The sequence below is a fragment of the Barbus barbus genome (genome assembly GCF_936440315.1).
Source record: "Barbus barbus genome assembly, chromosome: 48".
Classification (NCBI taxonomy): Eukaryota; Metazoa; Chordata; class Actinopteri; order Cypriniformes; family Cyprinidae; genus Barbus; species Barbus barbus.
In genome coordinates this window covers 6902072-6925983 of record NC_136726.1, presented here as the reverse complement: position 1 = coordinate 6925983, position 23912 = coordinate 6902072, and the positions used below count along the sequence as shown (strand labels likewise).

Genomic DNA, 23912 nt, shown 5'->3' with positions numbered 1-23912 from the left:
AATTTACATGTAACCTAAGCAAGTTTATTTATAAACTGTCAAATTGTTAGGCCTGTGATGATATACTAATTTTTATTATTGCAATTGTAAATGTGATTCAGATGTGTGTTTGGATTTGAAGTGAGCTGATATTGTTAAGTTTAATAGCATTACTTGACATGTCACTGTGGCAGTTACTTTAAGTCTAATATATAATACGATTTTTGATAGTTATGAATTATTAATGCAAGAAACCGATCTCTAATTTACATCGAATAAACATGGTTCTGTTCAGTATGGCTCGCTGTTGCTCGATGACTTATGAAGTGATGATTTGACGCTTAGAAACCGAATCCCACTGTGAGGGGCTTGTTTGGGCTATGATTTCACTTGGTTTGCATTTGCTCAAAATTTATGTATGCAAGCATAAATCTTCTAACAACATAAGAGGGGTTATATATATATATATAATATTGTGCTGTGACAACTGATTGTTTCGCTGCACTATTATTTGTAAATTGAAAATAAATATAATTGATATAATAAATATCATTAATTTGTAATAAAATTTATTTTCTGCTTTTATACATTTTTTAATGTATTTTTATATTATTTATACATTTATTTTTAGATTCATTTATATATTTATTCATTTATTTTTACTTTTCCATGTGTAACATGGAAATGAGGAAGGTGGTAAGTAGTAATTTGTTGTCCAGTTTGCTATGGGATGTGGCAGATCAGCTGGAGAGTTGTAAGTTATTTTCACCTAACGTTATTCGCATTAGTGCCGAAATATTAAAAATATTTTCCAGAAATAAAAACAGGAAGCTGAAGCTACCTATGTGATCTCCTACAGCATCGTCGTCATGGAGTCTGGAACCGTCTGGAACCGAGGGGGCGACCTGCCACTTGTACAATATACAGCTACTCATCTGACTCGAGTTTTCATCTCCTGTGAATAAACATACAAAACTACTATTTCTTCAGAACTGGAAATAGAAACCTTTTTTTTTTCCTCAGTGAACAAAGTTACTTAAATACAGTGCATTCACAGCGCTTCACTTTTTTCACATTTTGTAATGTTACAGCCTTATTCCAAAATGGATTAAATTAATTATTTTCCTCAAAGTTCTACAAACAATACCCCATAATGACAACGTGAAAGAAGTTTGTTTGATATCTTTATAAAAAAAATTTAAAAGACTTTTGCTCGATACTTTGAAGCAACTTTGGCACCAATTACAGCCTCAAGTCTTCTTGAGAATGATCAGTGTTGCCAAGTTTCCCCAAGAAATTGGGCTACTTTAACACTGTTGGCGCGGGTTGTTTTTCATGTCCGCGGGTTTATTTAGCCCCTAAAATGTGAATTTAACCAGTGGAGCCCCACCAAAAAAAATTGTGCTTTTTACCTGGGACCACCCTTCGAAAAACAATTGGGACAGTTTTGAGTAGCAATTGGGTGGGTTATGTTGTGAAAACCTGGCAACCCGAAGTATGATGCTACAAGCTTGACGCACCTATTTTTGGGCAGTTTCTCCCATTCTTCATTGCAGGACCTCTCAAGCTCCATCAGGTGGATGGGGAGTGTTGGTGCACAACCATTTTCAGATCTCTTCAGAGATGTTCAATCAGGTTCAAGTCTGGGCCACTCAAGGACATTCACAGAGTTGTCCCGTAGCCACTAAAGCCACTAGGCTAAAGCAGAGTCAGATTGTGCATAGGACTCATCTGGTTCCTGTGCGGTAACAAATTCCTCCAGACATGATGCTTGCCATTCAGGCCAAAGAGCTTAATCTTTCTCATGGTCTGAGAGTCCTTCAGGTGCCTTTTGGCAAACTCCAGGTGGGCTGTCATGTGCCTTTTACTGAGAAGTGGCTTCTCTCTGGCCACTCTACCATACAGGCCTGATTGGTGGAGTGCTACAGAGATGGTTGTCCTTCTGGAAGATTCTCCTCTCTCCACAGAGAAACGCTGGAGCTCTGTCAGAGTGACTATCGAGTTCTTGGTCACCTCCCTGATTATGCCCATTCTCCCCCGATCACTCAGTTTGGCCGGGTGGCCTGCTTTATGAAGAGTCCTGCTGTTTCCAGAGGCCACTGTGTTCATTGGGACCTTCAATGCTGCAGAAGTTTTTCTGTACCCTTCCCCAGAGCTGTGCCTCGACATAATCCTGTCTCGGAGGTCTACAGACAATTCCTTGGACTTCATGGCTTGGTTTGTGCTCTGAAATGCACTGTGGGACCTTATATGACAGGTGTGTGCCTTTCCAAATCATGTCCAATTAACTGAATTTACCACAGGTGGACTCCAATCACATTGCAGAAACATCTCAAGGATGATCAGTGGAAACAGGATGTACCTGAGCTCAATTTTGAGTGTCACTGCAAAGGCTGTGAATACTTATGTGCATGTGATTTTTTCGTTTTTTATTTTTAGTAAATATGCAAAGATTTCAAACAAACTTCTTTCAGCATCAAATCAGTATATTAGAATGATTTCTGAATGATTATATGACACTAAAGACTGGAGTAACTATGCTGAAAATTCAGCTTTGCATCAAAGGAATAAATCACATTTTACAATATATTCCAATAGAAAAGTTATTTTACTGAGTTTCACAATATTACTGTTTTTACTTAATTATTCCAAATGTTTAGTCAGCAATGTACATAAAGCTAGACCGATACATAAACATATAGCCTAGGCTGTAGAGTCTGCTGAACATGCTATCGATAGTTTTCACTCACGTGACCGGCTCGAAGACTTGGAGGGAAAAACATCCATAGAACTGCTGCACAAGCATGTCAATTTTTCATCTGTTTTCCAGTCGCAAATATTTAGATCACCTCTCAAAAGAACAAAACAAAGGTATTTCTGAACAAAATGCAAGTTTTGGCCATTTGCAATCCATATTAAGCACCCGCAATCATAATTTCAATCATAAAACAGTGCAACAAAACATTGCAAAAACACTTAAACTGCCTTAATATGTTTAAAACAGTAGATCAAATTCAGTAATCACCATATAGTTTACACAGGCAAGCAGATGAGGCCGGAACATGAACGCAGTCCGCTAAACGGTTCAGTGTTTTCTGTTTAATGGTTTTCTATGGGAAGCAATTTAATGTGAAACTTTGCACATTGCGTTTATATTCTGGCTTCATCTTCTTCCCTGTACAAAATATACATCATCAATTAGGTGTCCACTGAATCTCGCCTTTTAATATCTGCGTTTTACTACATTATTATTTGATATGCAATCTGCGTAAAAATAGCTGGCGGTCAGTGGAGCAAAGCTTCGTTTTGTCCGCCAGGTGGGCGTTCCTATAAGGGTGTGACGTCACGTGAAAACTATCAATTGTCATTTATATTTACAGACTGAGTTTGAAAATAACTTCAAAATAACCCACAATTGTAATTTGACCAAAATAAGAACATAAAACATTGCATAATATATATCATATCCTGTTGGCAGCACAAGGATGCACTCTGAGGAGTGTCTGAAAATAGTACACTACCAGCTTAACAATTGTGTAAGTATTTGTAAATGATCTTATGTTTATTTATCAGTCAGCAGCAGGATCATATTATGCAGGGGGAGCACCTGTTTAAAACACAATAAATAAGTGGCTTCTATGAATTAAACATATAAAAAACTTGATCGTTACAAAGCAGAAGTTCATCTCCGCTACTTGTCTTGTCCAAAAAATCACTTAAGGTTTTTCTTAGTTATAACAAAAAAAAAAGGAACAGCAAATGTAAGAAACACAAAAAACAAGTGTTATTCTCCAACACCCTGCATGTTAATCAATTCATCTGGCAGAGGAACGACATCAGATCACATTCAACATCCACCGTGACCCATCTTAGTTTAATCTTACCGACATCTGGAAATGTTGTCTTTCTCATTCGTCTATTTTAAGCAGTCTGATTGGCAGACATTAGAAGTGGATATTTCAAGGGCCTGGCAAACAAACTGCGTTTAGTGCCTAACCATAAAGAGGGGAGCCGTATGATGATGCCAGCCTTATATACGGAGTGCAGCTCTGCTGCTAGTGCTCTGCTTCACCCAGACATTCTTCTTTCAGGTCTGCTCGGCTGCGTAACTTTCTCATATAGGTGAGGAGAACATCTGCATTTCTAGATTTTGATTCCACTGTGTCCCTCTTTTTTGTTGCTCGACTTTTTGGGGTATTATACAATTATGGAATGTTTAGGGATTTTTTTATTGTTTGTATAACAAACATATTTCTGTATATATATATATATATATATATATATATATATATATATATATATATATATATATTTAAAGTGATTTTAACATTAGTTTTGAAAATAAAGAAATGTATGTGATTTTATGCACAACTTATTTAAACCTAATTTTTATTTTCTTGCTGCTGAATTCTGATATATGGCAGGTGAATAGCTTGAAATGTATGTTGTGACTATAAAAGTGACTATATTTTAAATGCATGATATGTTTGTTAAAATCGGGTGGTGACAGAATTGTATTTCGAATGCATTCGGATTATAGCATTAATCCATATGTGAAGAAAAAAACATTCAAAAAATCCAGTATTCATGGAAAAGCCTTCCTAGATATCTCTTGAACTGCTTTGAAAGGATCTGTTATATTTATGTGAGAATTCTGAATACAGCAAAATCTGATCTGTCGGATTTATGCAGGTGTCTGCAGACAAGGTTTCAGATTAATTGCATTGTTGACATCTGTATAGATTTTTCCAGAAGCAGGGAGATTGGGAGATCGGGATATTACATATCAGGGGGGGGATATTCACACCTCTCCCGGCGGATCGCAGTGGGCATATTTACAGGTGCTGGCTTCAAGTTAGGAATACAGAAAATATAGCCAGCTCTATATGATGCAAATTAATACTGATTCCCGCCATATGATTCTCTCTACATGCATATATTACATAAGGACCTCTAAGTAATGTATACCATTGTCAAGTCAATATGTCAAAGTTGTTTCTTGACATGAGATATTTCCTGTGTTTTGCTCTCTGTACAGGGGTGAAGAAAACAGGTGGCCAAGATGTCTGAGTGAGTATATGAATATATCAGTTATTTACATTTAATAGCAAACTTGTTTTGCTAAATTGCAATTCCTTCATCTACTCATGACAGGAAAAAGATGACATCGAGCCGTCGGCACAATCTCAAGGTAGAGTAAATAATGCACTGATGTTTTTAATATAATATAATATAATATAATATAATATAATATAATATAATATAATAATGTATGTATTAAGGACCCGATGTAGAATTTATTGAAATGAATGTCTCATTGTAATCGAAAAGATGAGGAAAATACAGTGATGTCACGCCACATTAAAGAGCGTGAAAAAAAATATTTTAAGACATATTGTTTGCATTTCGCTACAAAACCGACAGAATTTGAAAGCTGATGCATTGTTTTATATTAAAAGTACTAAAAGCGTAAATATTATTGTTATTATTGGGAGCTTCCGCACTACAAATAATGAATGCATTCGAAGAAATGTCGTGAGAGTACGTCCCTGAGAGTATATGACACATGGTATGATTTCTGCTAATAATCCAGCATATATTGAAATCAGTTGCCAGGCCGCCGGAATTTCTCCCGATGGGTCATTTATATGCACAATAGAGGCTATATACTCTCAAAATTGTATAACTTGAATCTCGTAATTGCTACGACTTAATTCTCTTTTTTTTTTTTACTTTATTCTCAAACTATTTTGATTTTATTCTCATAATTTAGATTTTTTTTTCTCAAGATATTATGACTTTAATCTCGTAATCTTAGATTTTTTATTTTTTTAACGTAGCACTAAAACACACTTGTATAATATAATTAAAGACCACATTCAATTAATATTTGACTTGTGGGTTTTAAAATATAAATATAATACAATATAACAATGTAATTATTATTAACCACATCAAAATAATATTTGACATTTGTGGCTTGTAGTTGTTGTCTGTTTGCATTATTTTACCTATTAGCTCCTGAATGTTAATTAAATAAACTTTCACCATATACATACATTTCAATTGTACTTTTGATTTTTACTCTTCTACAGATACAGAGCAAAAAATATGACTTTTTCCAATCAAATGTTCTGCAGGAGGAGAATGACCCTCCGTTTAATACCATCTGCAGCTGGCTAACTGGCTGTGATGTAACTAATAATCTTAGTGATATCATGGGGTCTTTATTATAGTGTTTTTTCACCGACTGCTTCTGTTTATGTATGTGTTTATAGCTGTAAGCAACACTGTAATGGTGTTTTATGAGATTCAGGGGCTCAGTAATGTATTTGTCCACAGAGTTTGGTGCTCAGCATTGCGAAGGGTCTTCTGGAGAAAGAATCCGTTCAGGTCAAGGTAGACAAGGAGAAATACATGTCAGAAAACTGCCCTCCTCTGTCCCTGCCCGGAGCTACACAGGAACTTCAGGTCTGTTTCCTCACTCACGGTCTGTTCAGAAGGCTAAAGCAATTATAAGTCCTTAGCACATGTACAACACTTAGATATTTATTCATATACATGTTCACTAGGAAGATGGAATTTTTAATATGTTCCTTACAAATACAGTAATAACATTAAAAGATGAATATGAGACAAAACTACAGAATGTCACATTTTATTATTGGGTGATTCAACACATAGATGTTTTACCAAATAAAAAGAACAGCACTTTTAGAGTTTGATCCCTCTATCTGATGTGAGCATAAGTATTGGAGCAGTTGCCTCACGGGTCTTTCTAAGTGATCAGCTGTGTCCTGTTGCATTAATTCTTCAGATATTAAAAGCAGGGAATGTGTCGTATCAGTTATATCCATTACTTCTGCATTCTGAATCTTGCATTCGATGATGACACACACAAACCAGGATGAAGATGAGGGAGCTGACTTTGAGAGAAAAGCAAGCAATTTGGATGCTAAAAGAAAAGAGGAAGTCAATTAGAGCTCTAGCAAAAACAAAGGGCATGGAGAAATCAAGAGTTTGGAAACCACCAGCGACACCAGCAACCGACAACAACCTGATCGGCTGAGAAAACAACAGTAGTTGATGACAGATAAATCATAAAAGCTGTGAAAATGAACCCTAAAAGACGTGTCTGTATAACAATGATGCTCTGACAATTTACTGTCCTCAGGAGACTTTGACACAGAATTACAGATGCTACACAGCAAGATGCAAACCTCTGACCAGGAAGGGTACAAAACCATCTTGCCTACCAATATTCAAGAAAATACCACCAGATTCATTGGGAAGTGCTTCATATTGCATCACGACAATGACCCAAAACACCCTGCCAGTTCAGTCAAGGAATTTATAAGGGCAAAGAAATGGAAAGTCTTAGATTGCCCAAGTCAATCTCCAGATTTAAATCTGATTGAACATGAATATCACCAGCTGGAGAGGAGAGTAAACGCAGAAACTCCCCAAAACAAGCAACAATTGGGATTGGCTGCATTAAAGGCTGGGAGAAGTATTTCAAAGGATGAGACCAAGAGTCTGGTGATGTCTATGGGTCACAGACTCACTGCTGTGATTGTGCGCAAGAGATCTGCAACTAAATAATAGCTTTTAATCTTTTATATCTGCCTTATGTTCAACTATCCCAATACTTATGCTCACATCAATGAGTGGGATGAACTCTGAAAGTGCTGTTCTTTTTATTTGGTAAAACATGTATGTGTTGAAACGGCTAATAATAAAATGTGACATTCTGTAGTTTTGTCTCATACTCATCTTTTAATCATATTTGCAAATGTCTTGACTCCACAGCCAACAGAGCAATTTTGTCTTTACTCTTCCAATACTTATGGAGGGCACTGTATATATATCACCAACAGCAATAACGCCATTGTTATTGTAGTTAAACTAAAACTTGAAACAATATGTTGCAAAAGATGGTTTGAAAACATAATCTGAATATTTAAACATCTACATTTAGGAGCTGTGCAAGAAACTTCACCAGCAAATCGACAAGGTTGATGAGGAGAGATATGACTTGGAGGGCAAAGTGGGCAAGGCCAACAAAGAGGTAACGTCTGATAGTCAAACATACCTTATTATGATGGTAACAGTGTTTCTGATGAGTCTATACTGGGTTCTTTGAGCTTCAATTTGACTCCTGGTTAATGTGTGTGTATAGATTGAGGATCTGAAGATCAAGGTGATCGACCTGCAGGGCAAGTTTAAGAAACCTGCGCTGAAGAAAGTGCGCATGTCTGCTGATGCTATGCTTCAGGCTCTGCTGGGCTCCAAACACAAGGTCTCCATGGACCTGAGAGCCAACCTCAAACAAGTCAAGAAGGAGGTCAAAGAGGAGGTGGGTGAAATATGATATTGTCACATTATTCCTATGCAGAGAACAGATATGAGTAGTTATGGCTGTGAAGTCTGATTGGATACAAAATGAACAAAATTAAATCTGTACTCCTTCGATAAATATCTTTTAAAAAATATTGATAATTAGTGCTTTATAATGTGCAATCCAGGCTTCAGATGTCGGCGACTGGCGTAAGAACATTGAAGACAAGTCCGGTATGGACGGCAGGAAGAAGATGTTCGAGGGCGAGGCCTAAATTCCCGGACATTTCTTTGTTTAATTATCATAGGAATTTGTCAGAGCTGCGCGGTCATTTATATTTTTGCCATAGTTATGTCTTTTCTGCCTCCAAAGAGCATTTGTTTCACGCAGTATATACATCCTGAAAGGGAACTGTGTATCATCGCAGAGCCACTACCATTAAATGAATGCTTCTGAGGAAAATCCTTTTTCACGTTTGTTTTATTACGCACGTCTTGGTCCTTTCATTCTTTTCCAGACTATGACTAGTGGTTTGTTATGACTTTAATAAATACTGTAGTGCTGCTATTACAGCAGTTGTTTCTTCTCTCTATCTCAACTTCATTGCTTCATCTTTATTTAATTTAATTAGATTTTAATTTAATTTAGTTCAGTTCTGTTCTGTTTTTTTTTGTACACGACATCCAGAAGAAATATGGATGGCATTTCAGATCTTATTTATGGACCCTTTTGCTTTATGGTAAGTAACTTAAACTACAATTAACATTGTTTTGCGGAAACATCTCTTATTATTTTGGTTTATAGCCCTCTGTTTTGTTGAAGTGGTTTATGTTTTTTTGTATCTTGGTGCGTTTACAGCACACACACACAAACGCGTCTTGAAGGAAGGGAAATTTACGAGGCTTGCCGAGGATGGGCTGGGGATATTTCAGGAGCTCATGGCCTATTGGTCTGAGGAGGAATCCGCTTCCATAAACAGGACTCCCAGGATCTGCTGAGCCATCAGACCACAACATATATATCCTTTTTAATTTTTTTTCTCTCTGGGGCTCACCAGTCTTTCCAGTTCTTCTTCCAAGTGTGTACTGCCCTCTTCTTCTCTCATAGGTGAGCGTCCATCCAGAACTCTCTCTAGATCTGTATGTAAAGGACAAAGGGCAAACAGTTTGTCTAGACACATATGTTTATATATATATTCATGAGCAGATAAGTGTGATTTTAAACAGAGTTATGAATTAGCAGATAAAGTATACAATTTAATTCCTATGTTTTCAATTTCTCTCATAGGTGAGCGTCATAAAGAAGTTATATTTTGTTTCTTGAATATTCATATTCAATTGAATATAATTGAAATATATTTGAATCTGCTCTAATTGATATGACAGTCTATTCTGTATAAATCACATGACCTGGACTGTTGTTTTTTTATTAATAAAATCTGCTAAGTAATGCTTGCAACCAGCTTACAATAAGACATAAAAATGCAAATACTTATCATTGGTGTAATAGTGTAACTATAAAATACTATAATCTTTAATTGAATTTGAATTGAATACAGCAGCTGATCTCTGGTATCGTGTTTAATGTGTCAAATTAACTGTCCACGAGGACGTCTCAAGACTGTTGGACTAAACTTAGACTCAGATGTCCCTGATTGAATGTATTTCTTCAAGTGCTTGTCCTGGATTAGCTGATTAACTCAGCTGCCTTGTAAATAACATTGTATAATTGATTTCCATACAGGGTGAGAACACACTAAACCGCCAAGATGTCAGAGTAAGTATTCTGATTCTGTTGGATTGTGATTGTTCTTTATTGAGTAATCCAGCACAAGCACAGTGTGTCTCATGGTGAACTTGTTTTCATGAACAGAAAAAAGATGACCTCCAGCCGTAGGCATCATCTGAAGGTAAGACATGTTTTTTTTTACCGTAATTTCATAAATTGCAGATTTTAAATGTAAAATCTGGCTAAAATGACTGTTTTTGTTTGCCTGTCTATGTCTTCAGAGCCTGGTGCTCTCCATTGCCTTCAATCTACTGGACGCCGAAGCCAAGCAGCTTGTTGTTAATAAGGAGGGCCATATGAATGAACACTGCCCTGCTCTTGATCTGCCTGGATCCGTGCAAGAGCTGCAGGTGCCAATACTTTATTATTATTATTATTAATAATAACTATAAATAACATAATTATTGTATTGATTATTATATCAATTCTATTGTATCAATTTTCACATTTTTTGTAGTATTTTGTATGTATTATGTTATGTATTAAATATGTGTGTTTACACACACGTTATATTATAATTATACAGTTATATAAAAGTTTTATATAGTTTTATTGCATTACTATTTGAGCTACAGGAAGACTTAAAATTATAAGTATTATAATTATTTTAATGACATAATAATAAACATATTAATGACAATAATAAACATATTAATATACTTTATTTTAGTATCATTGATATACTATTATAGTATTTATTAATATTTTGGATCTTTTCTGTAAATGTTTGGAACTTTTAAGTAAATGTGTTGGGTAACTCTTTATTTTAAGGAGTCCTTGTTACGCGTTACATGCATTTACTATTGTAATAACAATACATTATGCATAATTACATACAAGTAACCCTAGGCCAAACCCTAACCATATAGTAAGTATATGGAGTTAATTGTGATTACTCAGTACTTAAATGTATAATTGCACTGTAACAAGGACACCTTGAAATAAAATGTAACCCTGTGCTGTTTTTGTCATTTGTAGTTTTTCTTAATGTTTATTTCAGTTCATTCTTAATATTTAATTCAGTTAATTATATTTTAGTTAATTTAGTACATGAAGTAAAAATAAAAATAATGACTGTAGAAATAGCTGAAACAACAACAACAAAAATAATGTAACGTTTGATTCATTTCAAGTAAGAAAAATGTTTTTAATGTATTTAATTTTAGTTTCGGTATTAGTTAATTATAATAATCCTGAATATAATTACACAATTTTATACGTATGTATTTATATAATATACTGTACATGGATGGATGGATGGATGGATGGATGGATGGATGGATGGATGGATGGATGGATGGATGGATGGATGGATGGATAGATAGATAGATAGATAGATAGATAGATAGATAGATAGATAGATAGATAGATAGATAGATAGATAGATAGATAGATAGATAGATAGATAGAAGTCGTGGCCTAATGGTTAGAGAGTCGGACTTGTAATCCAAAGGTTGCAGGTTCGAGTCTCGGGCCGGCAGGGATTGTAGGTGGGGGGAGTGAATGTCCAGCGCTCTCTCCACCCTCAATACCACGACTGAGGTGCCCTTGAGCAAGGCACCGAACCCCCAACTGCTCCCCGGGCGCCGCAGCATAAATGACTGCCCACTGCTCCGGGTGTGTGTTCACGGTGTGTGTGTGTTCACTGCTGTGTGTGTGCACGTTGGATCGGTTAAATGCAGAGCACGAATGGGTCACCATACTTGGCAGTATGTCACTTCACTTTAGATAGATAGATAGATAGATAGACAGACAGACAGACAGACAGACAGACAGACAGACAGACAGACAGACAGACAGACAGACAGATAGATAGATAGATAGATAGATAGATAGATAGATAGATAGATAGATAGATAGATATAATGTTGTTTTGGCCTTCCAGGAGCTGTGCAAAAAGCTTCACCAACAGATCGACAAGGTTGATGAGGAGAGATATGACTTGGAGTCAAAGGTTGCCAAGTCAAACAAGGAGGTAAAAATCGTGAAACCTCAGTTTGTTTATTTGTTTCTAAAGAGAATTATTTGGTTCTCTGAGCTCCTATTTGACTCCTGTTTCATGTGTGTATAGATTGAGGATCTGAAGATCAAGGTGGTTGACCTGCAGGGCAAGTTCAAGAAACCTGCTCTGAAGAAAGTGCGCATGTCTGCTGATGCTATGCTTCAGGCTCTGCTGGGCTCAAAACACAAGGTCTCCATGGACCTGAGAGCCAACCTCAAACAAGTCAAGAAGGAGGTCAAAGAGGAGGTGGGTTGCAGATTCAGAAATGTTTCTTGTCTTTGATTGGCCGTGTTACCCAGTTTATAGGAAAAATAGTAAGTGGGATCCTCCTGTGCTCACGTCTGATGTTTTTGTGTTTCCACAGTCTGCAGAACAAGTCGGTGACTGGCGTAAGAACATCGAGGATAAGGCTGGTATGGGTGGCAGGAAGAAGATGTTTGAGTCTGAGGCTTAAGATGTATTGTGTTTATTCTCCAATATGTCTTAAAATTCTCTTGTAAACATCGTTCTATCCTGTGAACCTCCCGTTCCAATAAAAATATTTTTCCTGGACTGTTTTGCACATTGTACATTGTGCCAGTGTTGAATGGCATTAAAGATTAGTGTATACATATGTGTTTGCCTTTGTGTTTTTCTCAGAGTTACAGCACTATTGAACAGCTGATAATTATATTACCATGTACACATTAACACTTGGGGTCTGTAGGAGTTTTTTTATGTTTTTGAAAGAAGTTTCTTTTGCTCACAAAGGCTGCATTTATTTGATAAAATATACAGTAAAAACAGTAATATTGTGAAATATTATTTGAATTTCAAATAACAGTTTTCTGTTTTAATATGTTTAAAAAATATATAATTTATTCCTGTGATCAAAGCTGAATTTTCAGCATCATTACTCCAGTCTCCAGTGTCACATGATTCTTCAGAAATCATTCTAATATGCTGATTTGCTGCTCAAGAAACATTTCTGATTATTATCAATGTTGAAAACAGTTTGTGGAAACTGATACATGTTTTCAGGATTCTTTGATGAACAAAATGTTTTAAAAACATACATTTCAAATTAAAACATTATAAATGTCTTTACTGTCACTTTTGATCAATTTAATGCATTCTTTCTGAAGAAAAGTATTCATTTCTTTTGAGGAAAAAAAATGTGTAAATAAAACAGTGTTAATTTTTGCATTTTAGAGCATTTTTGTCTGCAATATGTGTTTAGTTTTGATTTGATTTACATTTATTTATTTATTTTAAATGACTGTATTAACAAATTTATTATAATAACTTGTACTGAAGTAGTACTACTATACAGTAATAGTATCATATGATAAAAACCAAGGTGCTTTTTTAATGAAATGCTACTAAATGATTCCAGCACCATATTCACTTCCCATTTTATTTCAGAATCAGAATCAGAAACTTTATTGCCATTGACTGCAAACACAATTCACAAACTAGGAACTTGCTTCGGTGACAGAGTGCAACATAAAAACACTGAATAATAATAATAATTTATGAAGTAAAAAGCATATAAAAAATGTAAAAAATTACTTATTTAAAGTGACTAATGTTATAAAAGTGACCAACTGATGCAAATGTTGTAAAATGTCCAGCTCAGTACAGATGTTATGTAGTGTCCAGCTCAACAATTGTTATAAAGTGTTCATGAGACCAATGGCAGAGGGGAAAAAACTGTTCTTATGGCGAGAGGTTCTGGTCCGAATGGACCGTAACCTTCTGCCAGAGGGAAGTGGCTCAAATAGTCCATGTCCAGGGTGAGAAGAGTCAGCTGCTATCCGGCCTGCTCGCCCCCGAGTCCTGGAGACGTACAGGTCCTTGAGAGATGGAAGGCTGCAGCCGATTACCTTCTCAGCAGAGCGCACAATGCGCTGCAGTCTCTGTTTGTCCCTGGCAGTGGCCCCAGCATACCACACAGTGATGGAAGAGGTGAGGATGGACTCAATGATGGCCGTATAGAACTGCACCATCATCTGGACTGGCAGCTTGGCTTTCCTCAGCTGCCGCAGGAAGTACATCCTCTGCTGGGCCTTCTTGATAAGGGAGTTGATGGTCAGCTCCCACTTGAGGTCGTGGGTGATGTGGGTGCCCAGGAAGCAGAAAGAGACCACAGTGGTGAAGGGGGTATCTGTCAGGGCAAGGGGTGTCACGGTTCACACATCCACGGTCTCTCCTTGTCCCGTGGTTTGTCATGTGTGAGCGTGCTGTAAGTGTGGGGGGCGTGGCCGAGCCATCATCAGCTCACTTCCCTCAGCTGTGCCTCGTCATCTGCGCCAGCTGTAGCCCATTTCCTCTGCCATAAATACCCATCTCTCCTTCCTCTCCTCTGTCAGATCGTTCTTGATGTCTTCCTGCTACAGTGTTCCAGTCTTCACGTCATCATCTCGTCATCTGTGGTTCTGTTTGCTGTCGTGGATCGGAGTTCGTGTTGGTGTCATCGTGTCCTCGTCTCGTGTCTGGAGTTTCCCGGTCACCGTCTGTTCCTGTCTTCACCACCACTCCACCGCATAGCCCATCCAGTTCCTGTGTCACTCCATTACCTCTACCCTGTCGGTGTCTCACTTCATTATAGTAATAAACTTTGTTATTCACTTGCACACTGTTTCCTCATCTCTGCAGCCGATCATGACAGAACGATCTGACCAAGGAATGGAAGCAGCGAGTGTCTCAGCTACATCTCTGGAGAACTTCATTGCTCAGAGCATCGACAGGATGAACAGTCAGGAGGCGAGCCTGAGTAACACGGGTCGTATTATTCAGGCTCTAGTGACGCAGGTGTCCGAGCTCACCCAACAGTTTCAACAGCTACGAGCTCCCACTGCGCCACCCACGCCGCCAACTCCTCCCACGCCATCTGAGTCCCTCACCCAGGTGGAACCTCGCTTGCCTGTTCCCGAGTCATACGCCGGTGAGTCAAACTTCTGCAGAGCATTCTTAACTAGATGCTCTATGCATTTTGCCCTCCAGCCCCGGACCTTCAGCAACGAACAGAGCAAGGTGGCATTCGTGCTAACACTGCTCACTGGGAGAGCGGCACTTTGGGGAACGGCGGTGTGGGAGAATCAAGATCCATGCTGTGCCTCGTTCCAAGTGCTCTCCGAGGAAATGAAGCGAGTATTCGATCGCGCAGCCGCCGGAAGAGAGGCGGCCAGAATACTCGCCGATCTCCGTCAGGGTGCGAGGTCAGTCTCTGAGTACTCCATCGAATTCCGCACCCTGGCGGCGGAGTGTCGCTGGAACGAGGAGGCGCAGTGGGACATGTTCCTGCATGGGTTGGCTGACCACGTCCACAGGGAGATCTACATCCTGGACCTCCCCACCACACTCGACAAACTTATTGACTTGGCCATCCGGGTGGACGCACGGCTCACTAGAGCGGAGTTACGCGCCACGGCTAATCGAGTCCCTGGTGGGTTTGAGAGTCGCCGAACCAACGACGGGGACGCGGTCAGTCCCAACTACGATCCCGAACCCATGCAGGTAGGGCGGGCTCGGCTCTCCCGGGAGGAGAAGGAAAGACGGAGATCCCTGGGTCTTTGCCTGTATTGTGGTGGGGCAGGACACCTACGAGATGGATGTCCAGTAAAAGACCAAGCCCGACAGTAAGTATGAGGCTACTGTCGGGTGGGATCTCCACCAAGAAGACCTCATCCACATCATCTACTCTCCTTCCGGTGAGACTGAGATGGGCTACACACACTCACAACTGTCAGGCCTTACTGGATTCAGGAGCTGAGGGGAATTTTCTGGACTATTCACTTGCCAAGAGACTTAACATTCCCACAAGACCCCTCACTCACATGATTTCTGTTCACGCCCTTAACGGCCAAGAACTACCCACTATTTCCTTGATCACTGAACCCGTCACACTCATCACATCAGGCAACCATTCTGAAACCATCCCCTTCTTTATCATGGACTCTCCCCTGGCACCCGTCGTGCTCGGCCACCCCTGGCTCATTTCCCATAACCCCAAGATTGACTGGCATCATAGGACCATCACTGCCTGGAGCGATCGTTGTCATAAGTCCTGTCTTGTGTCTGCTTGTCCGTTAGTCTCTGTTTCTATGTTTCAGGAGGAGGCAGTGGATCTGTCAAACGTGCCCGCGGAGTACCAGGACCTGAGAGAGGTGTTCAGTAAGTCTCGGGCAGCTTCTCTTCCTCCGCATCGTCCTTACGACTGTGCAATAGATTTACTACCAGGTATGTCTCCGCCTAAGGGCAAATTATATTCGCTTTCTGTCCCAGAAAGGGAGGCTATGGAGAAATATATTTCTGATTCTCTAGCTTCTGGGTTCATTCGCCCTTCCTCCTCTCCAGCGGGGGCGGGGTTCTTTTTTGTGGGGAAGAAGGATGGATCCCTGCGGCCTTGCATTGATTACCGAGGGCTGAACAACATCACGGTAAAGAATACCTATCCGTTGCCATTGATGTCTTCAGCCTTCGAGAGGTTGCAGGGAGCGGCCATCTTCACGAAATTGGACTTACGTAATGCCTATCATTTGGTCCGCATCAGGAAGGGGGATGAGTGGAAGACTGCCTTTAACACCCCTAGGGGGCACTTTGAATACTTGGTCATGCCCTTCGGGCTGTCCAACTCCCCAGCAGTCTTCCAGGCACTCGTCAACGACGTGCTGCGAGATATGGTCGATCAGTTCATATATGTTTACCTGGATGACATATTGATTTTTTCTTCATCTCTCCAGGAACACGTGCAGCACGTCCGACGAGTGCTTCAGAGGTTGCTAGAGAATGGGCTTTTTGTCAAGGCGGAGAAATGCGCGTTTCATACACAGTCTGTTCCATTTTTGGGGTACATTGTGTCGTCCGAGGGAGTGCGCATGGATCCTGACAAAGTCAAGGCTGTGGTGGAGTGGCCAAGCCCAGATTCCCGTAAGGCCCTACAGAGGTTTCTGGGTTTCGCTAATTTCTACCGGCGTTTCATTCGCAATTTCAGCCAACTAGCCGCGCCTCTGACCGCCTTGACCTCCCCCAGAACTACGTTCAGGTGGTCTAACACAGCTGAGGCTGCGTTTACCAAACTCAAAGGCCGCTTTGTTTCGGCTCCCATCCTCATAGCCCCTGAGTCCTCACGTCAGTTTGTGGTGGAGGTCGATGCGTCAGAGGTGGGGGTAGGTGCAGTTCTCTCCCAGCGCTCTTCCGCGGACGACAAGATGCATCCTTGCGCGTTTTTATCCCATCGTTTATCGCCAGCCGAACGCAATTACGACATTGGTAACAGGGAGTTGTTGGCCGTCAAGCTAGCGTTGGAAGAATGGCGTCACTGGTTGGAAGGGTCAGGGGTACCCTTTATCGTCTGGACCGACCATAAGAATCTTGAGTATATCAGAACTGCCAAAAGATTGAACTCCAGGCAGGCTCGGTGGGCACTTTTTTTCGGTCGTTTTGATTTTTCTCTCTCGTACCGCCCGGGTTCCAAAAACATCAAACCCGATTCCTTATCTCGTATTTTTGACAGTTCCGAACGCCCGTCCACTCCCGAGTGCATTTTACCCGAGACGCTTTTCGTCTCCTCACTCACATGGGAGGTCGAATCGAGGGTCAAGACGGCCCTAGAAGGGGTAATGCCTCCGCCCGCTTGCCCACCGAATCGATTATTTGTGCCGGAGGAATTAAGGTCTGACGTTATCCAGTGGGGGCATTGTTCCAACGTGGCTTGTCATCCAGGAGTAAATCGCACCGGCTTTCTGGTCAAGCAACGATTCTGGTGGCCGCGCATGGCTCGTGACATTCACAGTTTTGTTTTGGCTTGCTCGGTTTGTGCCACTGGTAAGACTTCCAATCGACCCCCAGATGGGTTACTCCAACCGCTGCCGGTGCCTTCGAGACCCTGGTCCCACATCGCACTAGATTTTGTCACCGCCCTCCCGCCCTCTCAGGGCAACACGGTTGTTTTGACCGTGGTGGACCGATTCTCGAAGGCAGCTCATTTCATTCCCTTGCCCAAATTACCGTCAGCCAAGGAGACAGCGGTAACTGTCGTAGACCACGTCTTTCGCTTACATGGCCTCCCGATGGACGTGGTTTCCGACAGGGGTCCCCAGTTTGTGTCCAAATTTTGGCAAGAGTTTTGTAGATTACTGGGAGCGACTGTTAGTCTGTCCTCCGGGTTTCATCCCCAGAGCAATGGCCAAACGGAGAGAGCCAACCAAGATTTGGAGAGAGTGTTGCGATGTTTGGTCTCCAAGAATCCTTCCTCTTGGAGCCAGCAACTCTCTATGGTGGAGTACGCCCACAATGCATTACCAGTGTCATCCACGGGCCTATCTCCGTTTGAATGTAGTTTAGGTTACCAGCCACCCATTTTTCCCAGTATGGAATCCGAAGTCGCGGTCCCCTCTGCTCACGCCTTCGTCCAGAGGTGTCACCGCACTTGGACTAGAGCCCGTGAGACTCTACTCCAAGTGGGGGCGCGCACCAAGGCCAAAGCCGATCGCCACCGGTCTAAGCCTCCCGTTTACGTCGTTGGTCAAAAAGTGTGGCTTTCTACTAGGAACATTCCACTCCGCTCCGTTTCTAATAAACTTGCTCCCAAATTCATTGGCCCGTTCACTGTCACCAAAATCATTAGTCCGGTGGCAGTCCGCCTCAACCTTCCTCCAGTGTACAGGAGGATTCATCCCGTCTTTCATGTATCCAAGATTAAACCCGTGTTTCATTCTCCCATTAATCCGCCAGCCCCGGTTCCCCCCCCGCCGCGACTCGTAGACGGGGAACCCACATTTTCGGTAAACCGCATACTGGACTCAAGACGGAGGGGACGCGGATTTCAGTACTTGGTGGACTGGGAGGGTTACGGTCCGGAGGAGAGAAGTTGGGTACCTGCGAGAGACATACTGGATCACTCTCTGATTGATGACTATAATCGACAGGTAGGGGAGCCTGGGAACGCCAGGAGGCGTTCTTAGGGGAGGGGTACTGTCACGGTTCACACATCCACGGTCTCTCCTTGTCCCGTGGTTTGTCATGTGTGAGCGTGCTGTAAGTGTGGGGGGCGTGGCCGAGCCATCATCAGCTCACTTCCCTCAGCTGTGCCTCGTCATCTGCGCCAGCTGTAGCCCATTTCCTCTGCCATAAATACCCATCTCTCCTTCCTCTCCTCTGTCAGATCGTTCTTGATGTCTTCCTGCTACAGTGTTCCAGTCTTCACGTCATCATCTCGTCATCTGTGGTTCTGTTTGCTGTCGTGGATCGGAGTTCGTGTTGGTGTCATCGTGTCCTCGTCTCGTGTCTGGAGTTTCCCGGTCACCGTCTGTTCCTGTCTTCACCACCACTCCACCGCATAGCCCATCCAGTTCCTGTGTCACTCCATTACCTCTACCCTGTCGGTGTCTCACTTCATTATAGTAATAAACTTTGTTATTCACTTGCACACTGTTTCCTCATCTCTGCAGCCGATCATGACAAGGGGAGGCAGGGGGGCTGTGACTTTCCTGAAGTCCACAATCATCTCCACTGTTTTTTGGGCATTAAGCTCCAAGTTGTTGCTGTTACACCAGGACACCAGCCGCTCCACCTCTCTCCTGTAGGCAGACTCATCACCATCCGAGATGAGCCCGATAAGAGTGGTGTCATCCGCAAACTTAACCAACTTCACGGAGTCATGGCTGGAGGTGCAGCAGTTGGTGTACAAGGAGAAGAGCAGAGGAGAAAGTACACAGCCCTGTGGAGAACCTGTGCTGATAGTTTGAATGTCAGAGACATTCTTCCCCAGCCGCACGCACTGCCTCCGGTCCGTTAGGAAGTCAGTGATCCACCTACAGGTGGAATCAGGCACGTTGAGCTGAGCGAGCTTGTCCTGGAGCAGAACCGGAAGGATGGTATTGAATGCAGAGCTGAAGTCCACAAACAGGATCCTGGCATAGGTTCCTGGAGAGTCCAGATGCTGAAGGATGAAGTGGAGGGCCAGGTTGATGGCGTCGTCTACAGACCGATTAGCTCTGTATGCAAACTGCAGAGGGTCCAGGAAGGGGAAGGTGAAAGACTTGAGGTGGGGCAAAACCAGGCGCTCAAATGACTTCATGACTACAGACGTGAGCGCCACAGGCCTGTAGTCATTTAGTCCAGTAATCCTGGGCTTCTTGGGTACGGGAATGATAGTAGACAGCTTGAAACAGGCTGGGACGTGGCATAACTCCAGGGAGGTGTTAAAGATGTCTGTGAAGACAGGAGCCAGTTCGTTAGCACAGTGTCTCAGGGTGGAAGGAGAGACACCGTCCGGGCCTGGGGCTTTTCGAGGGTTTTGCATTTTAAAAGTTTTAGTCACATCCTGCATGGAGAGTGTGAGGGCAGTGGGGGAGGAGGAGGGGTCCGGGGTTAGCTTAGCTGCAATGTCCATTGTAAGCAGTGGGGTGGGGGAGTGGTGCGAGACCTCAAACCTTGCATAAAAGGTGTTGAGCCTTTCTGCTAATTGTCGGTCGTCCACAGCAGGGGGGGCTTTGGGCCTGTAGTTTGTGATCTCCCTCAAACCTCTCCAGACAGAGACAGAGTCATTGGACCAAAATTGTTCCTTCAGACGTGTATTGTACTTCAACTTAGCCTTCTCCACTTCCTTGCTAAATGTGTACTTACTCTGTCTGTACGAGTGAGGGTCTTTACTTCTGTGCGCTATTTCTTTCTCCTTCCTTAGCTGCCTCAGTCTGGGTGTGAACCAGGGTTTATCGTTATTAAAAGTCACCCTGGTGCGAGATGGAATAATGCTGTCCTCACAGAATTGAATGTATGACGTCACGGTGTCCGTATACTCATCCAGACTATCTGTGGTAGCTTTGAACACATCCCAGTCAGTCATGTCCAAACATGTGCGAAGCTCCTCCACAGCCTCGCTGGTCCACTTTTTAGAAGTCCTCACAGTAGGTTTTGAGAGCTTCAGCCGTTGTTTATATGCAGGGATGAGGTGAACCATGACATGATCAGAAAAACCGAGAGCAGCGCGGGACACGCTTCTATAAGCTCCACTAACTGTTGTGTAACAATGATCCAGCGTGTTCTGCTCTCTCGTCGGGCATTTAATGAACTGTTTGTACTTTGGCAGTTCCTGGCTCAAGTTTCCTTTGTTAAAATCGCCAAGGATAATAAGTAAGGAGTCCGGGAAGGTCTGTTCCACATCCAGTATCTGTTCAGCGAGTGCGCGTTGAGCCTCATGCGCGTCCGCGCATAGCGGAATGTAAACAGCAGCTAGAATGAATGAAGCAAACTCACGTGGAGAGTAGAAATTTACATGGTCCCCTGAGAATACCATGGTAATACCACAGTATCGCGTACAATTACCAATAAAACATGGTACATTAGGTATTTTTTCTTAGTTCATTACACTTTTGTAAACATTAATACTCTAATTATGGGTATAAAACATTAATGGCTGAGACAGCTGGTTATTAATAGGCAAATATGATTCTTTAAAAAAGTACTTTGCTACTATAGTACTGTAATTTACATTGGAATTAAATTTAATTAACATGGTACAGTTGGTAATGTCCAATTACCATCTTTTTAAAAAACAAATATATATAATGTTTGATTCCGTAACTTATTATAAATTAACTTTTCATCTCATAATTTAAACTTTTTGTCATAAACATGAATTATCTCATAATTTCAACTTTGTACCTGAAATTCTGAATTTATGTACAAATTGACTTTTGAATTTTAGCACAGAATTTTTTTATCATAATTTCATAATTATTATTCATCGTTTCAACATTTTGGGACTGGTTATGACTTTTACTGCAAACTTTTTAATCTCATCATTATGACTCAGTATTATAGAATTTCACTGTTTGTCAAAATTAGGACTTTTCGTCTCATAATTTAAACTTTTTATCATACTTATGGCTTCTCTCATAATTTCAACTTTGCATCTCAAACTTTGAAAGTTTATGTCAGAATTTCAATTTTATTGGACAAGTATCACTTTTATCTCAAAAGTTCGACTTTTTAATCGTATTATCATCATAATTATGACTTTACATCTCATAATTTAAACTTTTTTTCATACTTATGATCATAATTTCAACTTTGTATCTCAAACTTTGAAAGTTTATGTCCGTATTGACTTTGAATTTGATAACATACTTTTTATCTCATAATTAAAACTTTTTGTAGGTTTATTACAACTTTTATCTCAAAAGTTAGACTTTTTAATCAAATCATTATGACTCCGTATTATATAATTTCGACTGTCATAATTATGACTTTTCGTCTCATAATGTTAACTTTTCATCATAATTATGATTTATCTCATAATTTCAGAATATCTCATGATTTTGTAACTGATTATAAACATTTTAAATGTATGCAATAATATAACAAAGTATGCTGTGTTTTAGTATTATTAGTGAGTATATTATTATTAATATTTCTAGGGTCCTTGGTAAAACCTGACACATTTTAATGAGAATTTCCAGCAAATGTTTACATTTTAAAAAATAAACTATCCATCTCAATAATCCCAGCTGTTCTTACTAACAAATATAGTGGGTTTAACCATTTAATTTTTGACAAAGACAACACAGGAACCCCCAGCACTTTCACTGTGGGACCCTGAACCATTTCAGTCTTGCACTTTCACACCCAGCCCACCCATCAGCTCCTCTTTCTGGATCCAGGACTCTCATCGCCTCCATGTAAGGGCAGGCCGGCCTGGATTTAATAGCTTGTGTGGTCCGGCCATGTTCAGGGACCCTCTTAGATTTCTCCAAGGAGCTCAAGTGTTGAACTGCGAGGAGCTGACTTTCTAAGTATATTTCCTGACCCCGCTGCACCAAATGCAAGAAGATGCCAAACTATGTTGAGGGCACATCATTTCCACAAAGACACCCTGAAACCTAAAACAAGGGTTATAACATTTGGAAAACTGCCACCATGAGATCTGGTGTCCTTTGGGTCCATTTAGGAGATTGAATTTCAGGTTAAAAACAACCATTTACATACATATTATTAGTGTTGTCATCATTTTTTTTTTTTTTTTAACCCTCCGGATACTGCATTAGAATCAAATGGTATGAATGGTAGGAGTTTTTTATGGCTAAATGGGGTTCTGCTCTATGCACTGCTGTGACACATTATGATGTCAGTAATGTCATGACCCATCTGTGATCTCTGGCCTTGCTCTGTCACATGAACTTATGAGAAACAGCTGATTTTAACTGGCACATACAGCCAACATGCACAAGCCAGGGTTTGACACAGGACTATCACAGCTACTGCTGAGGTTTTGCGGTGCTGCAGAGAGGACGATAACTATAGTGGTAAAGCTTCAATAATCACCCAGTAAGAATTGTGAAGTCCACACCACAACTACAGTATAATGATAATGACAGGTATGGAAGCCTATTCCTGCCAAATGAGAAGAAAAGTAATTTTTTGTCAAATTTGTTTTTATCTAATATTGACTTAATTATTATCTCATAATTATGACCTTTAATGTAATAATTCTGACTAATCTCATAATTGACTTTGTATGTCATAATTTAGATTTTTTTTTCTTATCATTATGACTCAGTATCATATAATTTCTAAAGTTTATCATAATTATGACTTTTCATCTCATACTTTAAACTTTTTGTCATAAATATGACATCTCATAATTTCGACCTTGTATCGCAAATTTTAAGTTTATGTCCAAATTGACTTTTGAATTTGATAATTGACTTTTTATCTCATAATTTTCATTTTCTGGGACTATTATGACTTTTACCTCAAACTTTCAGTCTTTTAATCTCATCATTATGATTCAGCATTTTATCATTTTGAACGTCTGCAATA

General features: G+C 40.6%; 2 protein-coding genes across 2 annotated transcripts; both read left to right on the top strand.

Moving 5' to 3' along the window:
- The first annotated feature begins 4010 nt into the window (after nt 1-4010).
- On the top strand, nt 4011-8902 carry LOC306866667 (troponin I, fast skeletal muscle-like). The gene is made up of 7 exons (XM_079411946.1): nt 4011-4101; nt 5018-5049; nt 5134-5170; nt 6322-6450; nt 7958-8047; nt 8159-8335; nt 8505-8902. The coding sequence occupies exons 2-7, from the start codon at nt 5042-5044 to the stop codon at nt 8589-8591; spliced, it is 528 nt and encodes a 175-aa protein (XP_079268072.1). The 5' UTR covers nt 4011-4101; nt 5018-5041; the 3' UTR covers nt 8592-8902.
- Nucleotides 8903-10181: 1279 nt separating this feature from the next.
- On the top strand, nt 10182-12561 carry LOC306866666 (troponin I, fast skeletal muscle-like; the record flags this gene model as incomplete). Its single annotated transcript, XM_079411945.1, has 5 exons — nt 10182-10226; nt 10327-10455; nt 11991-12080; nt 12177-12353; nt 12472-12561. The coding sequence occupies 5 exons, from the start codon at nt 10182-10184 to the stop codon at nt 12559-12561; spliced, it is 531 nt and encodes a 176-aa protein (XP_079268071.1).
- Nucleotides 12562-23912: the final 11351 nt, after the last annotated feature.